The following is a 25,880-nucleotide window of genomic DNA, read 5'->3' on the forward strand; positions in this document are numbered from 1 at the left end:
ATTCATTTTTGTATAACAAAAATGTTAAAAGTGTGCTTTGTAACATGTGGAGGAGCCTATAATAAAAATATGACAATACTGACCCTGAGCTGAATTTTATTTTCCTCTGTCAAAAATTGTATTCTTTACTACTGTAGTAAATCTGGAATGATACATATTAGTTCATCTTATTTTTGGCCACTAATTAACTAAAACTTTAAAGGGTAATTGTTTCTCCTCACAGGAGAACCAATTCTGTCATTTGAGCTCATGCCACAATTTCTGAGGTTTTGAAAGTTTATTTTAATGTTTATTATTAAATGTTGTAATTTTTCTTTACTAACAATATCTATAAAACCTATGTGGGACATCTGACATGGAATATGCAATGTTACAACTGTTTATAAGAGTATTTCGATGCCCTATAGTAGATTTTGCTTGATTCTTTCCTATGTTATAAAGTGACATGTGAAATGGTGTATGTGCTATTGGATATTATTTTTGTCCATACTATGCTGATTAAGAAATCCTTTTTTTTTTTTCTTAAATATCAGATTTTTTTTTTTAATGTTTCCAGCTCCCATGGGCTCTTAAAATACTTTTCCATTGAATGATCTCATTCTGCATTAGCTAATGTAAAGCAAATGATTTATTATTCTTTTGTCTCTGAACAGTTTAATCTCTTCCTAGAAAAAAGAAAAATACAGTAGTAACAGCAGTGGAACTATTTCTCAGATTTTGTATTTCCAATATTAGAAAATACTTGGTTTCTGTTGGTTCTCCTAAGAATTATTGCCCAACTTTAGGCTGTCATTACTTCAGTTGTCATTTACTTACATAAGTGCTAATATTACAGTCTTTTTCAGTAATAACAGATAAATCATGGCTTCCTTATCATTCTTTGCACTAACTTCAGTGGGAGTTGGATTGAGTTCTTAATCACAAGGTGATGCAGAGGTTCTCACAAAGAGTAACACAGTGTGATACAATCATATATTCCTTCTTACTTAAAGCCATGCAGGTAACAGTTCACAATTAATTAATTTGGTAGGAAAAAAAGAGCCTAAAAATTGCAGGAAACGATACTAACAAAGGGATGTTAACAGCTGGATTTTGTGAATACATATGTAACAAGAGAAGAGCATGTAAGTTAGCCACATATTCTTATAACCCTGATCCACAGTAATATCTGCTGACTTTATTAACCAGTGATAATTTTATAGTCACTGTTTGGTGAATCACAGAGCTACCTGCAGAATATCTTTACTGTTCTACTTGTTCCTGTGCTCTTCAACCCAAATATGTTAAGTACATATTTGTGGTTTTCTGAGCTGGAGCCTTTTAGTCTAAGCAGAAAGGTAATGGAACAAAAGTTCAGTTTCTCACTTCTTAGGTATACTTGCATTTCCTTGCATCTTATTAAATGAAAAGGTGGGGAATTAAGATAAAAACTAGAATAACATGGTTTACAAGTACAAGCTGTCATTGAACAAGATAAATTTGCATTTACCATTTATGTTTGTTGATGCTGACTTTGGAAATATTTTATTCTACTTAGTATCTTAAGTTCTTCATTGGTAATTCTTCATAAAAGTGAAAGGGGAACTGATAACGGTACCCTTGTAGCTTTCACTCTTTATGAGAGTGACCAACAGTAGATATGTGCTGATTTATTTTATGATTATAGTTTAGATTCATATTTTGTAAAACTGTTGAGAGGTTTTACATAGTTTACTATTTAGAGCAACAATGATAAGTATAAATAAAAATTTAGAATATTGTCTAGGTGGCACCCTTTTATTAAGATCTAGTATTTCCTGCCATAGCTGAGACAGGTCTAGGACCAGTATTTTTAAGAGAAGGGGAAATTTTCAAAGCATTCTTTCTGCCTAAGGGTTGAGAAGATCTTAGTCCCATCAGTTTAATTTTTGTTACTAGTCATAATAGAATATCTATGTAAGTAAACTACATATCTGATTTTTTACTTACGCAGGGAGTTTTCTTTTAAGATTAGTTTCATCTGCCATCATCATTTTGGACTCGGAGCAAAAGTAGTGCAAAGTGAATTCAGAAGTGTGTGCAGGTCTCAAAAGTGGTAATGTGAGGGCATTCTAGATTTCCTTATCCCCTCTTCAAATTTTCACCTCAGTGTAAAGGATCAATCCTAGTACCATTTTAAGTCAACGGCAGAATTTTCATTGACGTTGTTAATGTCTTCTAACATGTAGAGTGGCATAAATACTCATTTACCTATGCACTTTTTTTCTGCCAGGCGGTCTCCTAGATGCCAGTTTTCTAAAGCTTTCTGATTTGCAGCTAAATTCTGTTAACTCTACTATAGGGAATTTGAGATCAATAGTAATTTTAAATCATCAGAACTCTATCCAAGCTAATATTAATGTACAAGTTAGCAGTAGCTGAGCTTCCTGCTTGCAGTTGGGTTTTTTTCTCCTTTTTTTTCCTGACTCCTAATAAAGCTACCCGAAACAGTAAGCACACCTTGATAACAAGTTTTGACAGTATTACATTGTTAATTATAAACAGTTTATGATTTTACAAGATTACTTAAAGCAGAATTTAAAAGTTTTCAAGCCTAAATACAGGTATTATAGTCATAGATATGATAAACACAAACTCATTTTCAAATAATGGATAAAGTATCTATAGTATGTTTATCTTTTTAGGCAACTGTTTCTCATCAAGGTATCTTAAAGATTAATTAAATCAGCCATGATTAGATTTTTTTTTTTTTTACCTTTACATTTATATATTTACTAATGTTTGAATTACTGCTCAGTTATCACAGAAACCTCTGAATTTACAAAACATGACTGAGTTTAGTGGGTTTCTGATCAGCTACTAAGGTCTGCACTTTAGTAGTTCCAGGTCACAATATGAGTTAGCCACTACTTCATGTCTAATTAGTATCAGGGAATATTATAATGAGTTATTAAGAGCAGGAAGCACTTCTTAAATAAGTTTTTTTTGTCCCTGATGCAAGCCAAATACTTTAGCTTAAAAAATGGTATTTCTTAGTTCATTTGTGGAGAGGTTTTGTTTCTTCTGTAGAAAAAATGCTAAAGGAACATGAAGAACATCAACCTGAAAATGTCCCAGCAGAGCTTGCTGAATAGATAGCAAAAAATACCAGTTCAAAATGCAGACATTCAAACACCTCATCTGAAATCCCTTTTAGATATATTTTTGCCTTCCTTTCTCCCCTGTATTTTTTTCTTTTTTCCACATGAGTAAGCAAGAAGGAAAGCCTAACTAGGATTCTTCCCTCCTGCACCCCGTGTTTACTCCTCTTGTTAATTTTTCTCTTTGTCTATCCATATATTTGTTCTCATTCTCAGCAGAAAAACCTTTGAGCCTTGAAGACTTTTAAATAAAGGGGTTTTTTTGCTTTTGCTTTGGTGTCAGTTGATTTCTTATCAAAGTGTTTGATTTGCAATTTTTTTCTTGTCGTTTGCAGAAGCCGAAAGCGGTATGCCCTCTTCGTTACCTTTCCTTCCAACCTCAATCCTACCTCCACTCCTTCTAACTTCAGGACTAATTCCTTGCCAAGAACACAGGAAGATAACATCTTTGTCTATCTTTCTCTGTATATACACACACATATATACATATATATATATATATTCATCTGTCTATGTGTGTATATATATATATCTGTGTGTATATTTATATATGAGCCCCCAATCTCAAAGAGGAGAGAGAATAGCATTTTGTCTCTCCATTGGTTCTCGTGACTCACGCACTAACTTCTTTGCAGGAAGTACAAAATAAAACAGTATAAGTTTTTTAGGCTTTTTCCCCGTCCCCTTGTGGAGTCATTGGTGTAACAGATTGTTGCATTTGAAAAGTAGACTTCACTGTTAACATCTCCCCTCCTCTTTTTTCATTTGTACTGTATCGTGATGATGTATATTTCATCTTTACCAGCCCTTGTGCTACCATATTGTCTCCATATTCACACCTTCATTGATGTCCTTCTTTCCCCAGAGTCTTCCTTCAAAGCACGTCTTACAATACAGTAGTTCATGTTCTCTTGTAGCCTCACCTTCCATTAACAACAACCAAATACCTGATTCTTTGCATTGCTGGTCCTGTTTTGAGCCCAGTTATTCATAATACAGTACTCATCAAAGCTATTGTACTGTTCCAGTGAAAGTGCCATGGATAGTTTGTACTATATGTCACTTTCATTTTAATGACATTTATTAAGCTCATTTATGAAGATGTTACCAAATGTATTTGTTTCTCAGTTTTGGTTTTTCTTTGGGATGGCATGTTTTGCATTTTCTTTTGGTATACCATGCTGTGAGCCCCTCTCTGGTCTACATTCTATCTTGCTGCTATTGGTTTGGATGAAGTAAATAAGGCATGCTCTTCCATATCCTCTCCTCTCCTCATCTCTCTTCCCCATTCCAGCTTTGTTTTTTCTAACTGCTTATAGCAGTCTGTCTGACTGTCAGTGGTGCTCTTTGGAGACCCATTCTTGTTGTCCAGACATTTCAATTTCCTTCTTCATCATACTCTCCAAACTTTACTTTCTGTGTCTGTTCTGTTGCGTGTGTTGTTAGTGTTATGTTTATTTAATTTTTAGTCTAATTCTCCTGTGGTTTCTGAGTAGATGTGTGAAAAGAGAGGTGGCTTCCTGTCAGTTTGGCATTATTGATATGATCCAACTGCAGAGAAGTTACTGCAACACTTAGCATCTTCAAGGATCTGCAGTTGTTGCACCTCTACTTCGCTTCTTGCTTTTTAAGTGTATATTATCTTGTGGTGAAGGCATGTTAACGCTGGCATGATGAGCAATATGAAGAAGTGTTGTACCAAGTGAAGTTGCTTGCTCCCAGAATAAAGTATATTGTGCTGCTTCATTGTACTGGTAATCAGTCACTTCTGGAACCAGAAGGAATAATATAATTGTTTCAAAGTGTATTGAATTCACCAGCACCGTTGAACTAGTTTGGACTATGCCCCGATAAAATACCTCATGTGCATCCTGTACACCATGACTTAGTAGTTACTATTGTAAAGAACTAAACTCCTGGGAGCAACCTTTTATATGCTTGTAGTAATTAAGCTTTAATATACTGTAGCATGTAATGTGCACTGTGTCTTTTGCCTTGTATTCTTTTTAGTGTCTTACTGGATGTTCCTGTGTAGAGCAATATGGATCTGAATTAATGTCAATGATAGAGCCCAGAAGAAAGAAGCAATGCTTATAAGTTACAATCAGTGTGAAGCTGGTATGCACGCAACTCCCACTGTGGGATTTGCGCACCTACCCTCACACTCCACTTTAAAACATACCCTGAAACAAAAAGTATTTTCTCAAATTAATTTTGTAATTCTAATTCTATAGCTGCATGAATGACATGGTACATTTTAAAAGGCCATTATGCTAATAGTGGTGCATTTCATCTGGGCATGGCATGAAACAATCAAGAATAATATCTGGTTTTATTTAAAAATGTGGTAGCTATAGTCAGTAATACCACATATTCATCTTTTAGATAATGTATTAGTAGTACTTAAAGAATATTATATCTTCCTGATTACTAGATGATATTGCTACTGTTTCAGTCACATGGGGAATGGTACAGTACATCTACCACAAGGTTTAAAACAGAGTTGTTACAGCTTTTGTCATTTGTTTAGTAAAAATTTTGCCATTTGTGTTTCATTTAACTCAACAATTGATCTTTTCTTTTTTTAGACAAGGATGATGGCAGTTACAAAGGTAGCCATAAATCTGAAAAAAAAAGGGAGTGTTACTGAATCAGACAAGTTTCCTTGATGCAGGGATGAACTGTTCAATTGGTCACTGATAACGGGATTAATCTCACCTAACTTTATCAATCTAAACGTTAGATGTTTATTATCCAGACTTAGTTCATGATTGCAAAGGAAGAGAGAGACAGTTCTTGAAAGCAGCTTCCGTTCTAAGACAGATGAGATGGAACCCACCTTGAGTGCTGTCTAAAATGTAACCTTGAAAGTAAGAACAAACAAGAATAGTACATAACTGAGGCTGCTGACAAGGAAAATTCTTAAAAGAACTCTTCCAGTGTATGTCTCTACTGATTGACCTTATCTATATCTTCCAGTTTTTAATCTTCATATAGTACTGTTAAAATGTGTTACCCTTGCCTGTTTTCTGTGCCGTACTTGCTGGGCATCTCCACATGCCTTTGGCAGCTCAGTGTTAAGACCTTTACTGCACCTCTTCCATCTTAATGAGATCCCCCATTTTTTTTCCTCAGAGAAGACTGACAGTTATACAAATCTGAGAGTCATCTACTGTATAAATGCTATGTCTAGATTAAGAGTTCGAAGTTATGTCCATTTACAACTTCAGTAATAATGGAAACCTACTCAGTTTCAAGCTGTGGAAAGCAAATTGTGGAGACACGCCATTTAGCAAGTGGCCTAACAATAAATACATACAGTGTAGCGATGGTTCAGACTCTTAATGCTGATTGGTTGTTTTTTTCCATGTGGTTCACATAGAAGGTAGCTGAATATTATAGAAAGCTACAGGAAATATTTTTTACCTCCTACTGAAATTCTTGGATACTGAAAATTTATTAGAAATAATGTTTTATATATTCTAATAACATGGAAAGATATCAGCCATCAAACTTGCTAATGCTGTTTCAACACAAGAAACATAATTTGAGTCCACCATGTATGATATTTGAAAGCAGGAGACAAATAAGCATCAGTCAACAGCAGAAATGAGTAAAAAATAAATAGTTGGGGGGAATTATTCCTGCCCTGAAGTGTCAGTTCACAAATTGTCCTACAGTTCAAACATCCAACTATCAGGTTCTCTATCAAATATCTTTAAGTTCAACAAAATATGGAAGACCTGCAAATAGTAATCAAAACCTTAGCTCACTTTTAATGCTTTAAGGGAAGACATAATATGGTATTGTTTATCTAGATCACAATATTGTTGTATTGTGTAGTCAATCATCCATGCACTAGCAAAAAGGTATTGGGCAATGCTCGTGTTCTGGGGTACTTTCAGGTAAATAAGAATGGATGAACAGATATTTACATACATCTGTATTATACTGAAGGTAGCATGTATACTTAAAACATCAGAAAAATATAATCCAACAAGTGAGTAAATTGATCAAAATTAACACAGTTACTAAGAGATATCTATTCTCCACTGACATATGAAAAAGTCATCATGTCCTATCTTAACTTTTCATTGAATAATCTTTGTAAAGAGATCCATAAGTCTTACTCCAGAATTTTTCTGACCGCATTTGAATTTTTCATTTTTTTTTAAACTGTGCATCTCAAATGTGCACTAATTCCCATTTGTGCATTACCTGCTTATATTTCAGTCAGTCTGGGAACTCAGTTTCAACTGTATAGATACTATTGTTCCTGATTCTTTCCTGAGCTTTAAGTGTTCAATGCTAGGTTGGATGGGGCTTTGAGCAATCTGTTTTAGTGAAAAATATCCCTGACCATGACAGGGGGGTTGGAACTAGATGGTCTTTAAAGGTCCTTTCCAACCCAAACTATTCTATGATTCATTCTATGATTCCTGAGAGTACAACTGAATTCAAGGGTGATTTCTACATTTTTAATGTGTGATATTTTCATTGCTCTTAGATGCGTGATCTTGCATCTAGTCACCAAGTGAATCTTATTTAGCAAATGGACTAACTTTTGCTAGACGTCAGATAAGTGTAAAGCAGAGGTTTCCAAACTGCACATTCTGTTCCACAATACAAATTGTTGTATTATCACAGAGTAATGGAACTGCCTTCTTCGAAGTTCATGCTGGTGAATTACATTAAATTCCCATTAAACACATTAAATCATATTTAATTTACACGTATTCAATTTGCATGGCTGTAATTGCCATGTGTTCTCAATGTTCATGTATGAAAGAGCAAGCAAGGCAAAAGATAATTTTTTTTTTTTGCAGTGACATGTGACCCCTGTCATGAAATGCTTTGTCCTGAGGAATGTATTTCTGGAACTGGAATTGTTAAGGAAATTGTGACTAAAAGTTTTTTGAGCTTGCTATTACTTGATGAGTTTCTGAGGTAACCTAACCTAGCGAAGTTACAAAATTATAAAATTTGATCAAAACCTCAGAAGCTTTTAAAGTATTTGGCATTTCTTGCTCGATTTCATGAGCTGATTTAGGAGATTAAAAAATCAAATTGTATTTTATGATAAAAACATGCTTGGAAAAAAATTGTATTTTATGATAAAAACATGCTTGGAAAAATCAGGGATGTAATTTTCAACAGCATTTTTTCCAGTGTGTGGCACAGAATGCGTATGGATTAGCCATATATATTGCTATGAAACGTAATGAGTTTCTGTCCTTTTTTGCCTTTTCCTACATCTTCCTTTATCTGCAAAACTCCCCAGCCTTGGAGATACATAAAAATGAGACATTAGCTGAAGTTTTCTCTCTTAAAACTCCAATTTACTTTGCCATGTACTTATCTTCTCAACTGTGGGGATATATATATGTGCATATTTTCATGAGCTACTTAAACAGATAGATGCATCTCTAAATAACTGATGGATGCATTCTTGGTATGCTCATAAGCCTGTTTTATTTTTCTCTGTCCTCTTTGTTACCTAGATTCTATTCTTTTAATTCAAAGCATTTCCCTTGCTGTACATTTTAGAGTGAGCGCTTATCAAAGCATAAATTTAGCTAATGACACTACAGGTCTCATAAGAAATAATTCAATTGCTGCTTTAATAAGCAGTATATTTAATAAATCCATATAGAGTCAGTAGAAATTGCTCATGATTTTTTTCTGGTTAAATATCAGTGTGTATATAAACCCAAAGCTTTATGAGCCTTTGCTGTAACTCTTTGCCAATAGCAGCGATGGGGCAAATTAATTTTTATTCCCAACAGAAGATTTTGCTGCTGGGGTCATACTGCATTAACTATGATCACATCTATGTTTTGTGGCTATAAATACATTGTATTTGTAAAAATAAGTATATGTGAATGAAGTATAAGATCTGACAAAAATAAAGTCTATACACTGACCCATCTGAATTGATTTAATGTGTCTCAGAAAACCTTGAGATACAAAATCATGCTCACAATACATTACATCCTAAATGAAGCCAGTTACTTCTGATTTAAGATGACGTTCACTGCCTCTTAAAAGAACTGCTTCATTTGCTTATTACTTTGTCAAATTTTAAGTTCTGTGAGGGGGAGTGAACATATACATAGCTAGTAGTTACCTCAGCTTATGGAGTTTGGGTTGTTGAACTTTTAGTAGGTTTTTTTACTGTTTGGGTATGGTTTATCTATCTCCAAGAATGGGATGAGGAAAAAAAAAAAAAAAGGTGGGTCTATGTAAAGAAATATGTTCATCTGTTTTCACTGAAAAGCTGTAATACTTTAGTGATTAAGGGCAAAGAATGAAATAAGGGCAAAAAAAAGTATTTTTCTGACAGAGGAGTACCCATTTGTACCTAAGAAAAACAGCCACCCCTAACCATATTACACGTCTTTGCATGTTTTAGAAGGAACAGTATAGTAGAAATAAATGAGACTAGCATCTGTAGAAGATTTTTGAGTTTAACAGCTGAATTATCAGCATAATGGCAGATGAAGGACTAACAGACAGGGAAGGGGAAAGGTGGAGACTGAAACATGGATGCAGTTACGGACATGATAGAAAGTTTTGGCAGAAAGACTTTGGAGAGTTAGTGGCAGAAAGATTCTCTCCTGGTTCTTGAGAAGTGACATATCTAGGCTCATATAGGCTCCTAGGCTTAAGATAGGCCATTCTCAACTTTTTTCTGTGAGTGTACTGGTAGAGTGGATGTCTCATTTCCCTTAGTGATGGCCTGTTAAGGTATCTCTGTAACAGCTAGTAAGTGCTCTGTTGGCTCAAGTGACAATTTTCCAACCTGTTTGTGACCTGAGTGACTGGTTTCATATGAAGAAATTCTTGTGGGGTTGTTTAGGGTTTTTTTCCTGTCTGTTTTATTCCATTTTAAAACCTGTGAAGTTGCATTTTAAAACTGCAGTAGGTAAATGTTTTGGTTGCATGTGCAACCATTAATCCCAATACACTAACAAAAGATGGGAAGTTTAGCTGTGCAACTTTAATTCATCCCATTTATCTGCGTGCATAACGTAGGCGTTATGTACACCATCACATTTCATTTTCTGCAATACTACTGAAGTGTGCTGGGAGATGAACCTGCTTTCTGTGGTGATGACTTCCATTTCTGTAGTTCTCTGCTTTTTGTTGCAAAGCTTGAAACTGTGAATGAAGGAAAAGGAAGGATATCTGGGTAAATGCTTTCTTTGAGATTTAATTTCTGTTCCAGCCTCTGCCACAGAATATCTGTGTGAGAGTGAGCTAATAATTTAAACCAAACCTTTTACAGATGACCTCTGATTAAGTGTTTATTATTTTGGGAACCAGAGGCTGGACTTTTGGAAATGCTGAGCATTCTTACTTACAGCAAAAGTCCCTAGAAGGTGTATGTGGAGCTATGCAATGCTAAATGCTTGCAAAAAATGGCCTGTAGGCATCCCAAATTATTAGCTACTATATCTCATAGTGACTTAATCTCTCATCTGTAAAATGGGATAATACTATATCTTCATTCTTCTTGTAAAATAAATTATGTATTTGTGAATCTTTTGCATGCTATAGTGATGAATGTTGCAGAAAAACACATAAGCAAAATATGATGCTGATTTTAAAGAAAGATAAACTACATGAAGCCATGCCTAGAGTAATGACAGTAAACCACCACTGAATGAAGTTCCAGATTGTGAGAAAAAAAGCAGTTTGTGGCTATTAAATTAAGAATTGTATCGTCAACATCTACATAATGAGGGCTGAATTATGGCTGTATGACCAACCTTTTAATTCTTAACTCATGAGCACTTTATTTTGCAGCCTGCATATTCTTTTCATAGGGCCTTGTGGGCATTGGTAATCAGGCAAAGCAATGTGCTCATTATAAAGCTTTCAGGTATATTTTTTGTCACACTAATTTATTACTAATGTATGGATAATAAATAACATCTTGAATAAGAGATCTGCTGAGACCCACTTTCCCTTCTAACAATAACATAAAAGATTTTTGGTCTTCAAATTTTAGTAATGTATGTCTGTTCAGAAATGTGCTTTATTTGTTTTTGTATGTATATACTTCCCCCAAATCAATTTTTGCTAAATCCACAAGCGTTTAAATTGCCGGTAGTCTTTATTTACTCTAAATTACATGTATGCCGTTACTACATTTTTACTTAAAAAGGCTAAGCTTTAATAAAAGACAAGAGAGAACTTTTGGCAAAGCTTTATTAAGTTTTAGCAAGTCAAAATCTTAGTTGTATTACACATTAATAAAACTTATCGGAGAATATATTGACATCTACCCCATCTGTATATTCCTCTTCAGCTTGGTTCTTTGAAAAGTGCCTTACCTAAAATCTAGTGTTAAAATTATTATGAAAATAAAAAAGATACTTTGTACAGAGACACGAACTACCTCACTTCTTGATAGCAGTTTATAATTTCCTTTATCAAATTTAGCTGAGGCTATTCTGTCAGTGTGGTTGGGTTATTTTTGTTCTTCCATGGCTGCATAGCAGTGTTTTAAAAATTTTCTATTCATTTTATGTTTTTTTAGCTGTCGTGACTGGTTGTCTTGTACCATTCCCCTTGAGTGTATGTGTGTATTTATTATTTTAAACAATAACGTTATATGTCCAGATAGGGGTCCCATTAACATTCTATTTCACTAGCAATTGGCAAAAATTTGCATCAAAGGGTTTAGCTTCATAAATGGTAGTTTGTATTGTTACTGAGTGGTGGTTGCTGGTTCTTCCCTTTTCACCATATTGTGAATTTTTCACCACTTTGCATGACAGAGCAAGAAAGCTGAAATGGTCAGCTTCACACATCATGTTTCTGAGAGGCTTTGTTATTTTGTATAGTTGTATACTCTACATTTAATGCAAAACCAAAAGAAAACAGATGTAAACACTTAAATGATGTGATTATAGGCAGAGGCATGTGACTGTCTCAAACTTAAGTTTTTGTAAAAAGCATGTGAAACTGTTATTTGATTGGAAATTTCAAGGAAGAATGGCTTAAAAATTCCTTGCAGCCTTTCGTAACTAGTGGGTCCCCTATAACAAAACCAAATAAAGCTGTTTTGGAACATTCAGTTTAAAGTAATTTAAACTTATGTTTTGTTGTTTTGTTTTTTGTTTCACTGAGCAGTATATTAATCAATCCTGGAAACCATGTCAAGATTCAAGAAGGTACTTTAGGATTCTTCATTGCAAGTGATGCCAAAGAAGTAAAAAGGTAGTTCATATATTTTTATCTTTAAATTTAAGCAAATAGTATTTAATTTCTGTTTTTTCTTTACATGTAAACACCTCACCTAATTTTTGTTATTATCTGTTTAAAGATTCTCAGGGGAAACGAGTTGGTACTCTAGTGAACCAAACGTGTGCATGCCGTTTTCTTAACTCCAGTCCTAAATATCAAGTAAATGAAATAATTTTACAGCATATGTGAAAAGAAATGAAGAGGCTTTTTTTCTGTGTCCTACTAGAAAATGTAAAATGTTTTGATCTGATTTCTCTAGAATTAATTTGTTTCAGTGGAATTACTTTGAGAGAGGACAAGGATTATAGTTTTGTCCAACTTTCAGGTTTAGAGTAGTTCTTATTTACATAGACTTCAGCAAATATTTGATGTGAGCAAGCTACTGTATTCATTCAGTAATTGCATTAGCAGAATACTATTTATATTCTTTTCATTTTTCTTTACTGGAACTACATACTCTATGACCTCATAATAATAAATCAAATTGCAACAGTGCAGTATATCCCAACCATTGTAGACAACTTCACAGGTTCGTTGTACTTGGCTGTATTAGATTTGGGATGAATGAAAAGGGGGTTTGTGGTATTGTGTTTAGGACCAAATGTATGTACTCTTGTTTATTAGGATTATATTATGCTTGGAAGGAATAAAAAAGCAATGTGAGAAAATTATTTTTAAAAGAAATTATTATTCAATGTCCATAAGATTAAAAAAAAAAGAAAAGGAATATTTGCAGCTGAGTGCTTCCTCATCATTTGTAATTTTTGTTGCAAGTCATGCTATCAAGAATCTGATTTTTACTTGATGTTCTTCAGTTAGATATTTTAACTAAATCCTATACTTAGAGTGATAAAATATTCAAATGATAACCTTTACTAACTCCTAAACTTTTTATTATTAAATTACAGTGAAAATAGTATTTAAGCAATGCATGTTTGCCACGAATATTTAAAGAAAGTCAAAACGTCAGAACAGTGAAGTCACTGGGAACCTGAATTCTATTTTCTTTGAAAGAGCTAAGATAGTTTTTGGCTGGGTGAAGCATGCAGAACAGCACAGCAGTGCTGCTGTCCTCTCATATTTCTAGCACCATCTCTCGAGTATTTGCATCCAGCACTGCCTCAGGTACACTGCCTTTCAGCATATAGTTCTTTTCCTCTCTGGTGCTTTTCTCCAGTTGAATATACAGAACTCTCTTCACATTCCTTTACTGAGATGCTAGCTTTTTTTCATTTATAAGGCATTTTACACCCTCCTGTGAAATTATTTCTGACTCTAAGTAAAAATTACCTGGCATAGCATTTTTAACAGGGAGAAGTTGACTGTTATTAATGTGTTTAGAGAAATTTTACACATCATTCATCTAGCACGTGTTATCTAATAGTAAGCTGAAACAAAATTCCCAATTCTGCCTTGCTTTTTGCAGAAGGCTTTGTTTAGAAACATGCTGTCTCCCTTACCACATTTCTTAGCTGTTCTGTGCAAAGCCAGTGATTATTAGATGTGTTTCAACTAACAAAGCCCATTATGTAAAGTGTTGATTTCACCCTTTTGAGCTATGAATCAGAGTCAGAAAAATGTTCTAAAATTTAGGTCTTTTGGAGGGGAAAAAAAGGATTTTTTAATAAAGTAGAATTAAACATGTAATATACCTGAAATTCAAATTAAATTATTCTGGTTTTGTGTTACATGCTAATGGAGAAATTTCAGCTCCTTCAAGCTAAAGCTATTTGTATTTATCAAATATATATTCCACAATGAAATATAACATACAGTGTTCAATTACTCTTCTTGCTAGAATTACTTTCCCATTTTTAGAACAATAGTTTCACATTAGAAACAATTATACCTAGAAACAATTATGTCTAGATAGATAGCTTCATGTAAAATGTTGAGTGTTTAAGCATAATACAGACTATATGAATTGCATCTTTATTATTCTTTATTGATTTACATGTTAGTACTAACATCAGAAATCCACATGCTTCAAATCCACTTAATTCAACCCAATTATATAGAAGGATAATTACAGCAATCACTTCAGGTGTTTGCTCTTGATTTTGCACATAGGGTTGAAGGTACTCTTTAGGACATTTTTTCTGCAGTGGGCTTTAGAAACATGATCTGTAGAAATGACCTATGTCCAATTCATGTCATGTATTTTTGTGAGGGAATATTTGTGATAGTGGATTCTTGTTCAATGCAGGGGCTTAAAGGTGGATTTGTGATAGTGGATTCTTGTTCAATACAGGGGCTTAAAGGTGGATTGGGGAGAAATTGTAAAAATTGGAGGCAGTTTTCTCCTCCTTGCTTATAGCTCGACACTGGCTCATGGTTTGAAAAATATTTTATTCTCATTTCTTTGGAGACAGTTTGTTTTCTTTTTGGTGGAAGGTGAATATTTTGAAGACCAGAAATTTTCTGCAGCAAAGTATACAAATGCTCAGAGAAGGCTTTTTCATTTTACCTTTTGCTTCTTGGAAATAGTAAGGCAATTTCACAGTCTGAGAGTGATCCTCTCGGAAGCTTCTTAGACAAATTAAGTCTGCTATATTTAGGACTTGCATCTTCCATCAGTAGCTTGCATGCTGTCTTGATTTTAGAATGTTAATAACATTCAGTGAGGTCTTACCGCAAATTTAAATTTTTATTCTCTGGTCCATATCTCGTATGTTAGACCTGCTACCTTTCTCCTGATGGGATGCTTAACTACCAGGGCTATTATTCAGAGGTGTAAAATAACTTAGATAAATTCTTAACCATTTGAATTAGGTATCTAGTTCATATTTCTGAACATTTCCTTCAATATAGTTCTACCTGTGGTAGACACTGTCTAATTAATCTAAAAAGATTAGTAGCAATCATCCTAGCTGAACTACCAAAGGCTGTGTTTATTCAGAGGCTGTGTATTAATATTGTTTATTTTTCTTTTTATATTTTGGACTGTAGATTGTTCCAGTGACTTCCCTACTGTTGTAGCAATCCAACCATCCAGTGCTGTTGGCAAAATCCATGGGTGGTTGCAAAGTGGCAGCTTTGGTTCTTATTGCCAATTTTTATTGAACTCAAAACATAGCACCATACCAGCTACTAGGAAGACAGTTAACTCTATCCCAGCTGAAACCAGGACAGAAGTATGCAATGAGAGAGGGTTGGGAAGATAGGCGTGGAGCTGACATATCCTGAATATGGATAAGTACAGGGAAATTACAGCAGGTTAAAAAGTATGTTTAATTTGTTGTGCCAGCAAGAACCCTCATAAATTGTAACTGTCCAGCTAGAGGCCAGCTGCGTGATCCTCATGAAATGTGTCACAGCAGCCTTACATGACATGTTGACTTGACAGGCATGATTAAACTCTCCTGTGGGCAGTCTGATGCATATTTATTAAATCGGAATTTTGTTTTAATCTTATATAAAGTCAAGTGTTTACCCTTTCTCGCTTCCTTAGTTCTCCTTGTGCTTCACCTAGTGGTGAGCCATTTCATACAAGAGTAGAAGTTCATAAGCAAAAATATTAAATGGAAGCCTAGATGATTCACCTTGTTAATGCATATTTTTGCTTGGAATTTTGGCTTTTGTCTGTTCAAAACCAAAATGGTACTGCTTTTTCAGATGAGAAGGACAAAAAAATAGTCTAAATAAAGATTATTTCAGTTCTTTCATTTATATGTTCCTTTAGGAACTTATTTTGAGTGGATTTTCCCTTTCTGGTTTTGTTTGGGAGGGGTTTTTTTGTAAACAGCAGATCTGATGTTACTGTCATGTTGATCTCATTGCAATCTCTCATTGCATCCAAAATGAAGTCCTGCTTGTGACCAGGCTGAAAAACTGGCCCAGGGTGCTAGACAGCCTTTAAAAAAACCCCAAATCTGCTATATCCGATAAGAACAGGGAATTCATTATGTATATCTATTTTCATGACAAAGTTCATTGGATGTTCTTTTTTCTAAGGTAAAAGACAAATGAACTGATACACTGTGTCATAATTATCATCCCTTCTCCCGATTACTTTTCAAATAAAAGTATATTAAAAGAAACACTAATTTGGAGTCTTATGTTTGAAATTAATGGTCTTTCAGCAAATATTTCCTACTTTAAATGTCTAAACCTTTTCAAAGATTAAAGGAAATTAGTGTTGGCATGTTTCATTAATTTGGCACTGCAACAAGAGGAAATATGGGGGTAATTTCATTTATATGGATTAAGAAATGTGTCAGTTTTTCCATTCTGTCTCTCTAGGGCATTTTTTTACTGCAAGGCCTGTCATGATGACATCACGGATCCCAAAAGGATAAAAAAATGTGGCTGCAAACGGCGTAAGTAATATTTCTATCACTCCCTTCCTCTCCTTTTCGTGAATTGTTCAGCCTCGAAGGATATCTGTACATGTGTTTACATGTTTTACACAGTGGTACAGAAAAGCTAAGAAAAATGCACAGCAACATAGTAAGTTCCATTTGCATTTCTGAAGTCCATATCTTTTTATTACATTTCACACCACTCACACCTGTTTCTTCATTAAAAATTCCATTAGGGTCCAAGCTAACAAAACCTGAAGAATTAAATCAAGCTAGATCTAATTGTGGAAGTTTCTGAGTTAAGAACGAGCTAACAGTGAAGTTCTGCTCTCATTCATACCATGCAGAAATCCAGTAATTTCAATAGTTTTCTGCAAAGAACTTTTCTCTATCTTGCTGAATATGATTCTGTAAAAGAAGAAACTAAGGAATAATATTCCATCACATAACTATTGAAATAAATTATTATTGAAATAAACGATCAGTTTTACTGGAGGAAGTGATTGTCTGGAAAAAATTAAATATTAGTGCCTCTTACATATATAATTTTAGAAGATTCCATAGCTGTAATGCTAATATTTGGCTTAGTTAAGTTCTTAGGTTTGCTATTTAAATTGTTTGGAAAATTTTGCATGAAGAAATCATTGAGTTTTGGAATTGAGATCAGGCTTTGCATCTGTATTTTTATAAATATATAGAAATTGGCATTTTATCTATATATACTTTGAAAGGACTTTTTTTCAGGAACTCTCAGAACCACATTTTGGCCAAAGATGTGTTTGACCCATGCATATATGTAATACTGATATCAAAAGGATTTAGGGATCCTTTTCTCAACAGATATCTGCATATTTATGTGCGTTCCATGGTATTCTTCCATGAAAAAGATTATTCAGTTCAAAAGTATTGATTAGGTAAATTGAAAGATCTCTCATGTATTTGATCATGTCTATTTTACCATTACTTTTAAAAGGGAAAAAACTCTTTTATTTATAGATCCAATCATAGTGTTATCACTGCACTGGCGTAGAGGATGGAAGGAAGCCTAAACTGGACATTCTCTGCCTTTAGAGGGTGCCTGAAATTGATGAATTCTTGAAGATGATTTTAAAAAGAAAAAATATATCACTAGAGTTTTTAAAGAAACTCCTCTCCCTCCCAAAAAACAGGACTGTGGAACAAAGTAGAGTAGTTGAGAGAAAGCAGCTGAAACACTGACAGAAAATGGTATTTATCCTCCCTGTAGCCACAAGGAGAGCAAAGCACATGGAAAGCATGCCTGATGTGGAAGGAATGTATGCATTGCCTAACATATTGGAAAAAAATTGTTCAAGAACAGTTTATCCATGTGAGAATGTGACCTTTGAACTGCTGCCAAAGCCAATGAGGCTGCTGAGTAAGTTCTGGTAGAGCCAGTTACAGATGCCTCGGGGTGCCTGTAACTCTCAAACCCAATCTTTTTTCCAAATTATCCAACAGTTAAAGAGAATTATGTTACCTGTTTAATTTTATCTGATTCTATCAAAAAAAGACCTATTTTACTTGTATTTTCTCCTCTACTCCTCCTTCACATAGTGTATGCTTTTTACACGTGCTGATTAAAAAAAAAAAGATTCCCAAAGTTCTGTCATTTTAATGTGAGCTCTATGCTTTTCATTGAAATGTGTTAGAAGATAGGAATTAGGAATTCACAGTATAAAGGGCAAGAGCCTTTTATTATACATTAATGAGAATCAATGTAACCTCCTCAGTACTAGGAAACCGGGGAGAAAACAGAGTATCCTGTGATCCAGCCAACACTATGGATATATTACCAGCAGCAGGGCCATGGAGAGGTGAGAGTGACAACTTCTGTGTGTAGCACTAGGAAATGTTCCAAGTGGCATGGTCACACGTATCAGTCCAATAAATGAAAGGGTGTTGGACAGATGAAGAAACAAAATGATGGAGTTAGTGAGGCAGAAGAAAGAGACAGCTGTCAGAGCTGCTGCAGTGAGCACTGAACACTAAGGAAGGAATCCTCCGAGTCAGGTGAAAAAGAAAAAAAATGGTCAGTGAGAGTAAAATCTTAAATTTCCCTTCCATTGTCTCCCCTCTACCTCTCCCCCCATCTGTCCTCTCCCCTCTCCTTTCCTACATACACACACATATGGTCATAGATACGATGATAGCTGGCAGCTCTCAGTACAGCTGAGAACAGCTTCCACTTAGGAGCATGCTCACAACTATTAGGAATAGTACAATTACTTTGCTTTTAAAGTTCTGTCAATCAGCAAAAAATTTAAATGAAAAATTTCAACAGTAATTAGTGATTTTTGATCTCTCATATTTTGATGACAATCTTGAGATCCCATTTATGGGACCTGATTTCTTTTTTTTTTTAAAGGTAAGTCTTTAGTGCAGACTGTTATTCACATAAAATGTCTTAGCTTTAGCTTTCGAATCACTAATCACTTTTGAAAAATCTTAACTATGTTATCCATCTGTAAGTTACACAAATCATTGGTCTTAAAAATGCAGTCTAACCAAAACAAAGCATAAATTAAGAAAACTCTTTCCCTATTGAATTAAGAAACTGTCAACTAATCTGTCAACAGCTAATATGTTAATCTGATTTTCAGAGACACTGCAAATAGTCACACGTGTATATGTCGTCCTATATGATAAATACATATCTTAATTAGTGAGTAACATGGCAATTAGAGGCAGCTGAATGCGGAAAAGGTGTAAGATGAAATGAAAGGTTGTATGTAAAAATATTGACACATTCAGATGAATTAAATGTGAAAGAATATCTTTACATGGAAAACTTAATTATGGTGGCATTAATTAATGCAGCTTCCTGTGACTCTTGAAAACTGCATTCTTTAATAATGCATCTGAGGTTGCACATCAATTTAGATACTGTCTGAACATTAGCTTGTGGTGTTGTTGGGGTCTAAATGTGAGGCTGACCTACATAGCCATTTGTCCAAACCTGTTAGGCCTAATATTAATAATTCAGGGCAGATCATTACGTTTCCACAAGGCCAGGGATAATTAAAGTAACCTCGCTTTCCTTTTGCAGTTTCTTTGCCATCCCTTTCTCCTTACCCATCCCACTCCCCGAATAACATGAATGCTGATGTCACATTGTCCAGAGAAATGCTTGTGTGGAAATCTTATTCACAGATTGTTAATATTTTTTTAATGTTTTCAATCTCTTTCCTATTCCATTTAACTGTAGTTTTTGCAGCAAGGGGCCAAATACATGTATATATTTATATAAAATGCAGCCATGTTGGGATGAAATCTCTAAACTGGATGACCTACTCCTGTTTCTTTCATTTTGTGCAACAGCTATGGTCTAATTCTCTATATATTTTTTCCAGTGACAGTGCTTGCTGTGAACGGTGGGGGTTGAACCCCAGAGGGGACATATCATGTGTACATTGATGTGTTTGAAGGAATTTCTTGTAATCTATGACAATTGACAAACTTTTGATTTATTTTTCCTCTTGCTGCCTTGGAACACGGCCCCTACTATATTTTAACTGCACACTGATAGTGATCTATTGTGAGTAAAAATGGGTTCCCTGTAGCCCAGAGTGCGGTCCAACCTGTCTTTCTCTAGCAGAGAGTATTTTTGTTCAGTATTTTGGTTCTTTTCTTTATTTATGTTGCATGTAGCAGTGACGTCATACCCACAAGTTTCTCATCGTTTACACCCATGGAGATTAGGGTGACGTTGAAGAAAATACAGCAGTTTTCCCCTCTTCCAGCTTTTTGCCCCTTTTTTTCCACAACCTTGGTTTTTTTATCCCTATTTGAAAAAGACATCTTGGCAACAGTATTTCCTTTAAATGATTCGAGAGATATCTCATGAAATTTTAGGGATATTGGTTAGGCTTGGGTAATTGCCACTATAGCACTGTTTGCCTGGTTAAGTGCAATTCATTGTCAGACCCATCTTCAATTTTTTTTTGTACTTTGTCTTTTCCATTGCATAGCTGACACAAAGAGCAACACAGCAGTCTTTTACTGTCCTTATCTAACTCCTTTCTCCCCGTTGGCAAAAAAAAAAAGGAGATGGGGGAAAGCCAGACAATGAATTAAATGTGCGGCTAACTTTTAATGTATAAACCTACAGGTATCTTCAACGGGAAAAAAGCTACAGTGATTATTTTCCCCAGCTTGCTTGTTTTGAAATTAATTACATGAGTAGAGCCATGCTGACTTTTCAGGACCTAAGCTTGAGTTTTACCTTATATATAGAATATGAACTTTATAGACCACTTCATGTCAATCTAAGTCATATCACTTTAAAGTGTACAGAATCTATGAAGTCTCTTGTCAGCCCTTTTTAGAGTGTACAGTTGTGATAATTTAAATAAACACAGCATTTGGGACATGGAAAGAATTTGCTGCTTAGAAATAAAAGCACTGCAAAGAAATGTACTGCTTATAGGGCAGTGTTGGGATTATATGGGCTTGTTCTTTCAAACAGCAAGAGGGATCAAATATTTCATAGCTGCAGTGAGGCATTACTGTGCCAGATTGAGGCTGCTAACCATACTGTATAACTGCAGCTATTCTAAATAAGTGAGGCTATGAGACTTTCTCAACATTTCACCAGATATTCTGAATTTATTGACACTTCAGGTTTTAATCAGGATTGAGATGTTTTTTTCCCTCTCAGCTGTACATACCACAGGATCTTGCAAAGAATCAAGGAAGAGTTGACACTCCTGGAGTTGCATGATAAAGTGCTAGCCACCTTGGAATTGTGATGAGACTCATTAGGATCATCATTATTTACTGTTTATCTTATTGTGGTGCCTGCAAACTACAATTAAGGCTTGAGATCCTGTTGCGGTAGAAAGCATTCAAACAGAGAATAGAAATTTCTCCAAAGATCTCTTTTCAGCCAATAGAATGACACAGAAGAAAGATAGGGCAGCATAGAAAAGCAGATTGTGAAATAGGTCAGCATGATAAGAATCAATACTTAATAATAAACCAGAAAGAAACTAATTTCTAGGGATAAAATGATGAATCCTATTGACTTTGAAGCAAAATACTGGAAGTAATTTGGATTTCTTTGAAGCAATGTATTTATTTAAAATATGTTTCTATGTTGAGGATTTTCTGGAACAGAGAAATTAGTTTAAATAGTAATAAATAAACAAATAAAACAGCTCTTCATGCTAAGAGTGTATTAAAAAAGAAAAGGTCATGGAGCTTTGACTTGTTTTTTTCCATTTCCCCAATAGCTTCAGTTTGTTCAGAAATGCAGTTAGCTTTGAGAGTACACTGGCTGAGAGTCTTCTTTAAGGTAATGAAGGAAAGGTCATGATCTGATTTGAAAATTAAAATGAATTGGTCTATAAATGTGCCATTACTTCAAAACCCATGAGTCATTCTTATAGCTACTAAAATAGGGCAAAATTTCCACTCAGGTAACCTGCTGTTTCTACACTTTTGACAAAGAACAGCACCGCACGAATTATAGGAAACAACTAACCAATTGCCTTTGAAAAAATTGCAAGATAGTGAACAAGCTGACTTGGTGGTCTTGAAGTTGTTCTGTAAAAATTAAATAAGGGAGAGATAGCTTTGCCTGTTGTGTCAAGAGAAAATAAATTCTCACCAACAGTTTAAGATATGCTGCTGTATTTTTCAGAAAACTGAAATTGTGCTGGGGGAAGTCCTTTCAATATTTCAGTCTCATGATGCTAACCAGCATTGCTAAAAGGCGATCAAATCAGTCTGGTCGTCCTTTAATGTTGCTGTTGTTTTACTCATAGTGTGGATCATGAGAACTTGATGAATTGAAATGACACTGTATGCATTTCAATTCTTAAGTGTAGTGGGACCTTTTTTGCCATTTGCTGGTCAAGAAACCTCCAGTTCATTACCTTCCTAACCAGCTGTTATCTCAGAGAGATCCACTAGATGTCCTCGTAGATCTACTCTTTGTTACCGTTGAGGTCACAAGGAAGACTTGCTATAGCGATGGGTGGAACACGAGGATTGGGTAGACTGTATAGCTTTGAAAAAAAAAGTAAAGAAAAAAAACAAAAAAACAAACAAAACCCAGCAAAGATGAAGGGATACTTTGTTCTGCTTGCTTTAAAAAAAAAAAAAGAGGAGCTGTTTCTTGACATCTTAGGTAGAGAATAATCTGCAGTTTCCTTTGCTTATTTTTGCAGCTGGAAATATTTCCCATTACTGTTTGTGAACTCTAAGTAATAACTCAGATCCAGACAATCCAGAAATTTGGACTGGACTTTTTGAGTTTTTGAGATCAGAAAGCAAGGTACTGCTAGAAGCTTAGACATCTAAGGCACATTCCTTCCTTGTTAGAATGGAAGGCTGTTGCATTCTGAGAAAATTTGCAACAAAAAAAGTTTTTAAAAGTATTTATTTACTTTATAAGGAATTGACAGAAATTTTGCTTTCCTTTTGCTCTTAACAAATCAGAAAATGACACGTTCATACATGCCTTGTTTTGTCAGTAAATTACTTAAGTAGTCTGATTTCTGTGTCCATGATAACTTCCCCTGATATTTTTACTAATAAATTTTACAAATGCTGTGGTATTGTCATCATACTAAGTAGAAGGATCTGTTCTTCCTTTTTGTCCATTTATTATTCAATTGAAAATAGGGGAGTAATTTCCTTTATGTCCCAAATTACATTTTCACTAGTTGCAAATAACAGTTCTGTTCAACATCCATAGCATTTCTATGAATAGAAATGAGTTGATTCTTACACAGGTGCTACAGGTGTCAAATGAATTTAACACCCACCCAGAGGCTGTTCTTAAGGTCCCCCTGTCTCTCTGATGATTCCCATTTATTGTTACTGTTTATGGAACTTTTAGAGGAAATGGTATGTGTGTGGCTGAACCATTTAAAATCATTCTTGTCTTGTCTTTGATCTTGTCGCTAGTCATCCCTACTAATAATCCATGTTTTGTTTTATTTAAAAGAAAATAAGTATTGTATTTGGTATGAATGTAACAATGACTGTATAAAAGGAATGAAGAGTAACAGCATGTTTTCTTTCCAAAATGTATTGCTCTGATATGCAGTTGCTTATATACTGGTTGAAACCCTTATAGCAAGTCCTTTCTGCTACTTATATTTCCAGGTCCAAGCCTGTTTCCTGCATGTTAATGATGTGAAATATTAAAATGATGCATGATCTCCAGAACACCAGATAATAATAGTTAAAAACAGTCCCTGAAAGGGCTTGCTTTTGAGAAGCGCCATGGAGTCCTTCCCCTATTGAACAGAAGGGCTTAAATTTCCCACTTCATTGGTTTAAGTCTGATGAAAATGGTACAAAAAGTTTTTCTTCCCAACCCTCTTTGCCCTTAAGGATGATTTCATTTAATTTTCATAAATGTGTCCTATCCTATTATTGACTGTTGACAAGATATGGCTACAAGTAAATGAAAACCAGGGACTGTTACTAACCAATGACATAGCAGTTGAGAATTTCTGAGCAGTGTGTTTTGCTACAGCATTTGATTAGAAAAAGTCCTTCAAAACAGCTATAATTAATACAAAATGGGCCTGCCTTTTACCTCACCTACTGTTCCTGTGTCTCACAAATGCCTTTTATTTTTGTTTCATTTCCTTAAAGTGAAAATAATAAGATAGGCATAATGGAAAGACTTCCATATTTTTGGTAACATATGTCACTTTTCTTTTTCTGCCCAACTTTTCCACTTTAAAGAATGTGTTGGGAAGAGTTAGAGGGAAACCATGGGAAAACAAATGCTGTTTTGAATTTTCTGTGTAGTTTGAATGTCTATGCATCAAAAGCTGCAGTGGAAACCTTCTTACTAAAAGCCAAGCTCTGAGGAATGATGTACCATGCAATGAACAAGCCTGATGCTGCATGATGACTTTCTGAACAGCTGTAAGATAACTCTACTAGGATGCTAAAAGAACATGGCATTAGTCATGTGAGCAAAGTTTTAGAGGAATGGAGTCGCTGCTGAAGAGATCACTCATTCATCTCCCTCAATGCCTGTTTTCCACAATCATAATGTTACCCTTGCTTGACAAGTATACTGTATGGCAAGTCATCAAGGCCTTAGAACAGGACTTGACCCATTTGAGCGATTTCAATCCCTCTTCCCTGGTGACTGTGGCATTAAGAAACTGGAAAAAAAAATAAGAGAAATTATTTTAAATTTAATGTTATTACCATAATGCAAAAAAGACATCCTAAACTGAAGGTACAGGCCAGAGAAACATTACCTTTTTTCTGCATTTGCTTTTAAGGTTTTGTTTTTGCCTGTCAGTGTTCTGTTTTGTTTTTAGTATAATTGAGTCAGTTCAATCTAAACCATTACCAAAAGTGTTGGTTCAATGCAACATGTGAAACAATCTAAGTGGCCTTTGCATTTCTCCAGACTTAAACATACCTGTGATTCAGGTAACATACAAAATTGTATGATGGTACTTACACGTGCTTTTATAAAATAAGATGCTGTATGTTTCTAGAAATATATAACAAGGCCTTTCAGATGACTGAAGGTTAGAAATGTTCTAATCTAACCTGGCACTCATTTTGGAATTAGCCTCTAATTCTACATACAGTTATTTGGTTCTCCATCTATGTTTGAATCCAGAGCAGAAAACATGCCAGTGATTGGTTCAGCATGTTTCAGGGGACCAATGCTCTGTGTGCTTTTGGTGATGCCTTATTTGTGAACTGATTTTACTGTCAAGCATATTTACCATTATTAGTTGTGTCTCTTATATGGGCAAATTTTGGTATTCTGTCAAGAGTTAATTTGAATTCTTGAAAATATAATGTAAATGAAGTAAATTTTTTCAGAAAATTTTATGAACATCTTGTAACTCTTTAGTAATGTGTAATTTATTGCAATAAAGGAGTTCCCTGGCACAGTTTAATACAGAGAAATTATTAGCATATGTTTAAGAACAAATGTATTTATATATATGTATATATATGTATGTATGTGTATAATGTATACGAGTGAGTGTGTGTGTGTAAGAATATACGTGTGTGTGTGGTTTTGTGTGTGTATACATACGTATATATATATAGATATATAAAAGCCTTTGATTTTTACAGGAAGTAGGATAGGCCAAAAATATCTAATGGATTAGCAGCTTTAGATTTTTCTTTTCATTTTAGCTCAGTAGTATTAATTGTGCCAAGGGAAAAATACATTCTTAGG

At 34.6% G+C, this 25,880-nt stretch overlaps 1 protein-coding gene across 41 annotated transcripts in view; it reads left to right on the forward strand.

Moving 5' to 3' along the window:
• Positions 1-25,880, forward strand: part of KCNMA1 (potassium calcium-activated channel subfamily M alpha 1) — a 526,550-nt gene that overhangs the window by 403,969 nt on the left and 96,701 nt on the right. For 24 of the 41 annotated variants that reach the window (XM_052800261.1, XM_052800260.1, XM_052800262.1 and 21 more), the window contains 3 exons: positions 3,455-3,466; positions 12,261-12,347; positions 16,617-16,693. In XM_052800261.1, coding sequence (XP_052656221.1) covers positions 3,455-3,466; positions 12,261-12,347; positions 16,617-16,693 — 176 coding nt within the window. The other 17 variants (XM_052800251.1, XM_052800263.1, XM_052800255.1 and 14 more) reach the window with 5 other exon arrangements.

This window comes from Harpia harpyja, chromosome 10 (assembly GCF_026419915.1).
Source record: "Harpia harpyja isolate bHarHar1 chromosome 10, bHarHar1 primary haplotype, whole genome shotgun sequence".
Taxonomy (NCBI): Eukaryota; Metazoa; Chordata; class Aves; order Accipitriformes; family Accipitridae; genus Harpia; species Harpia harpyja.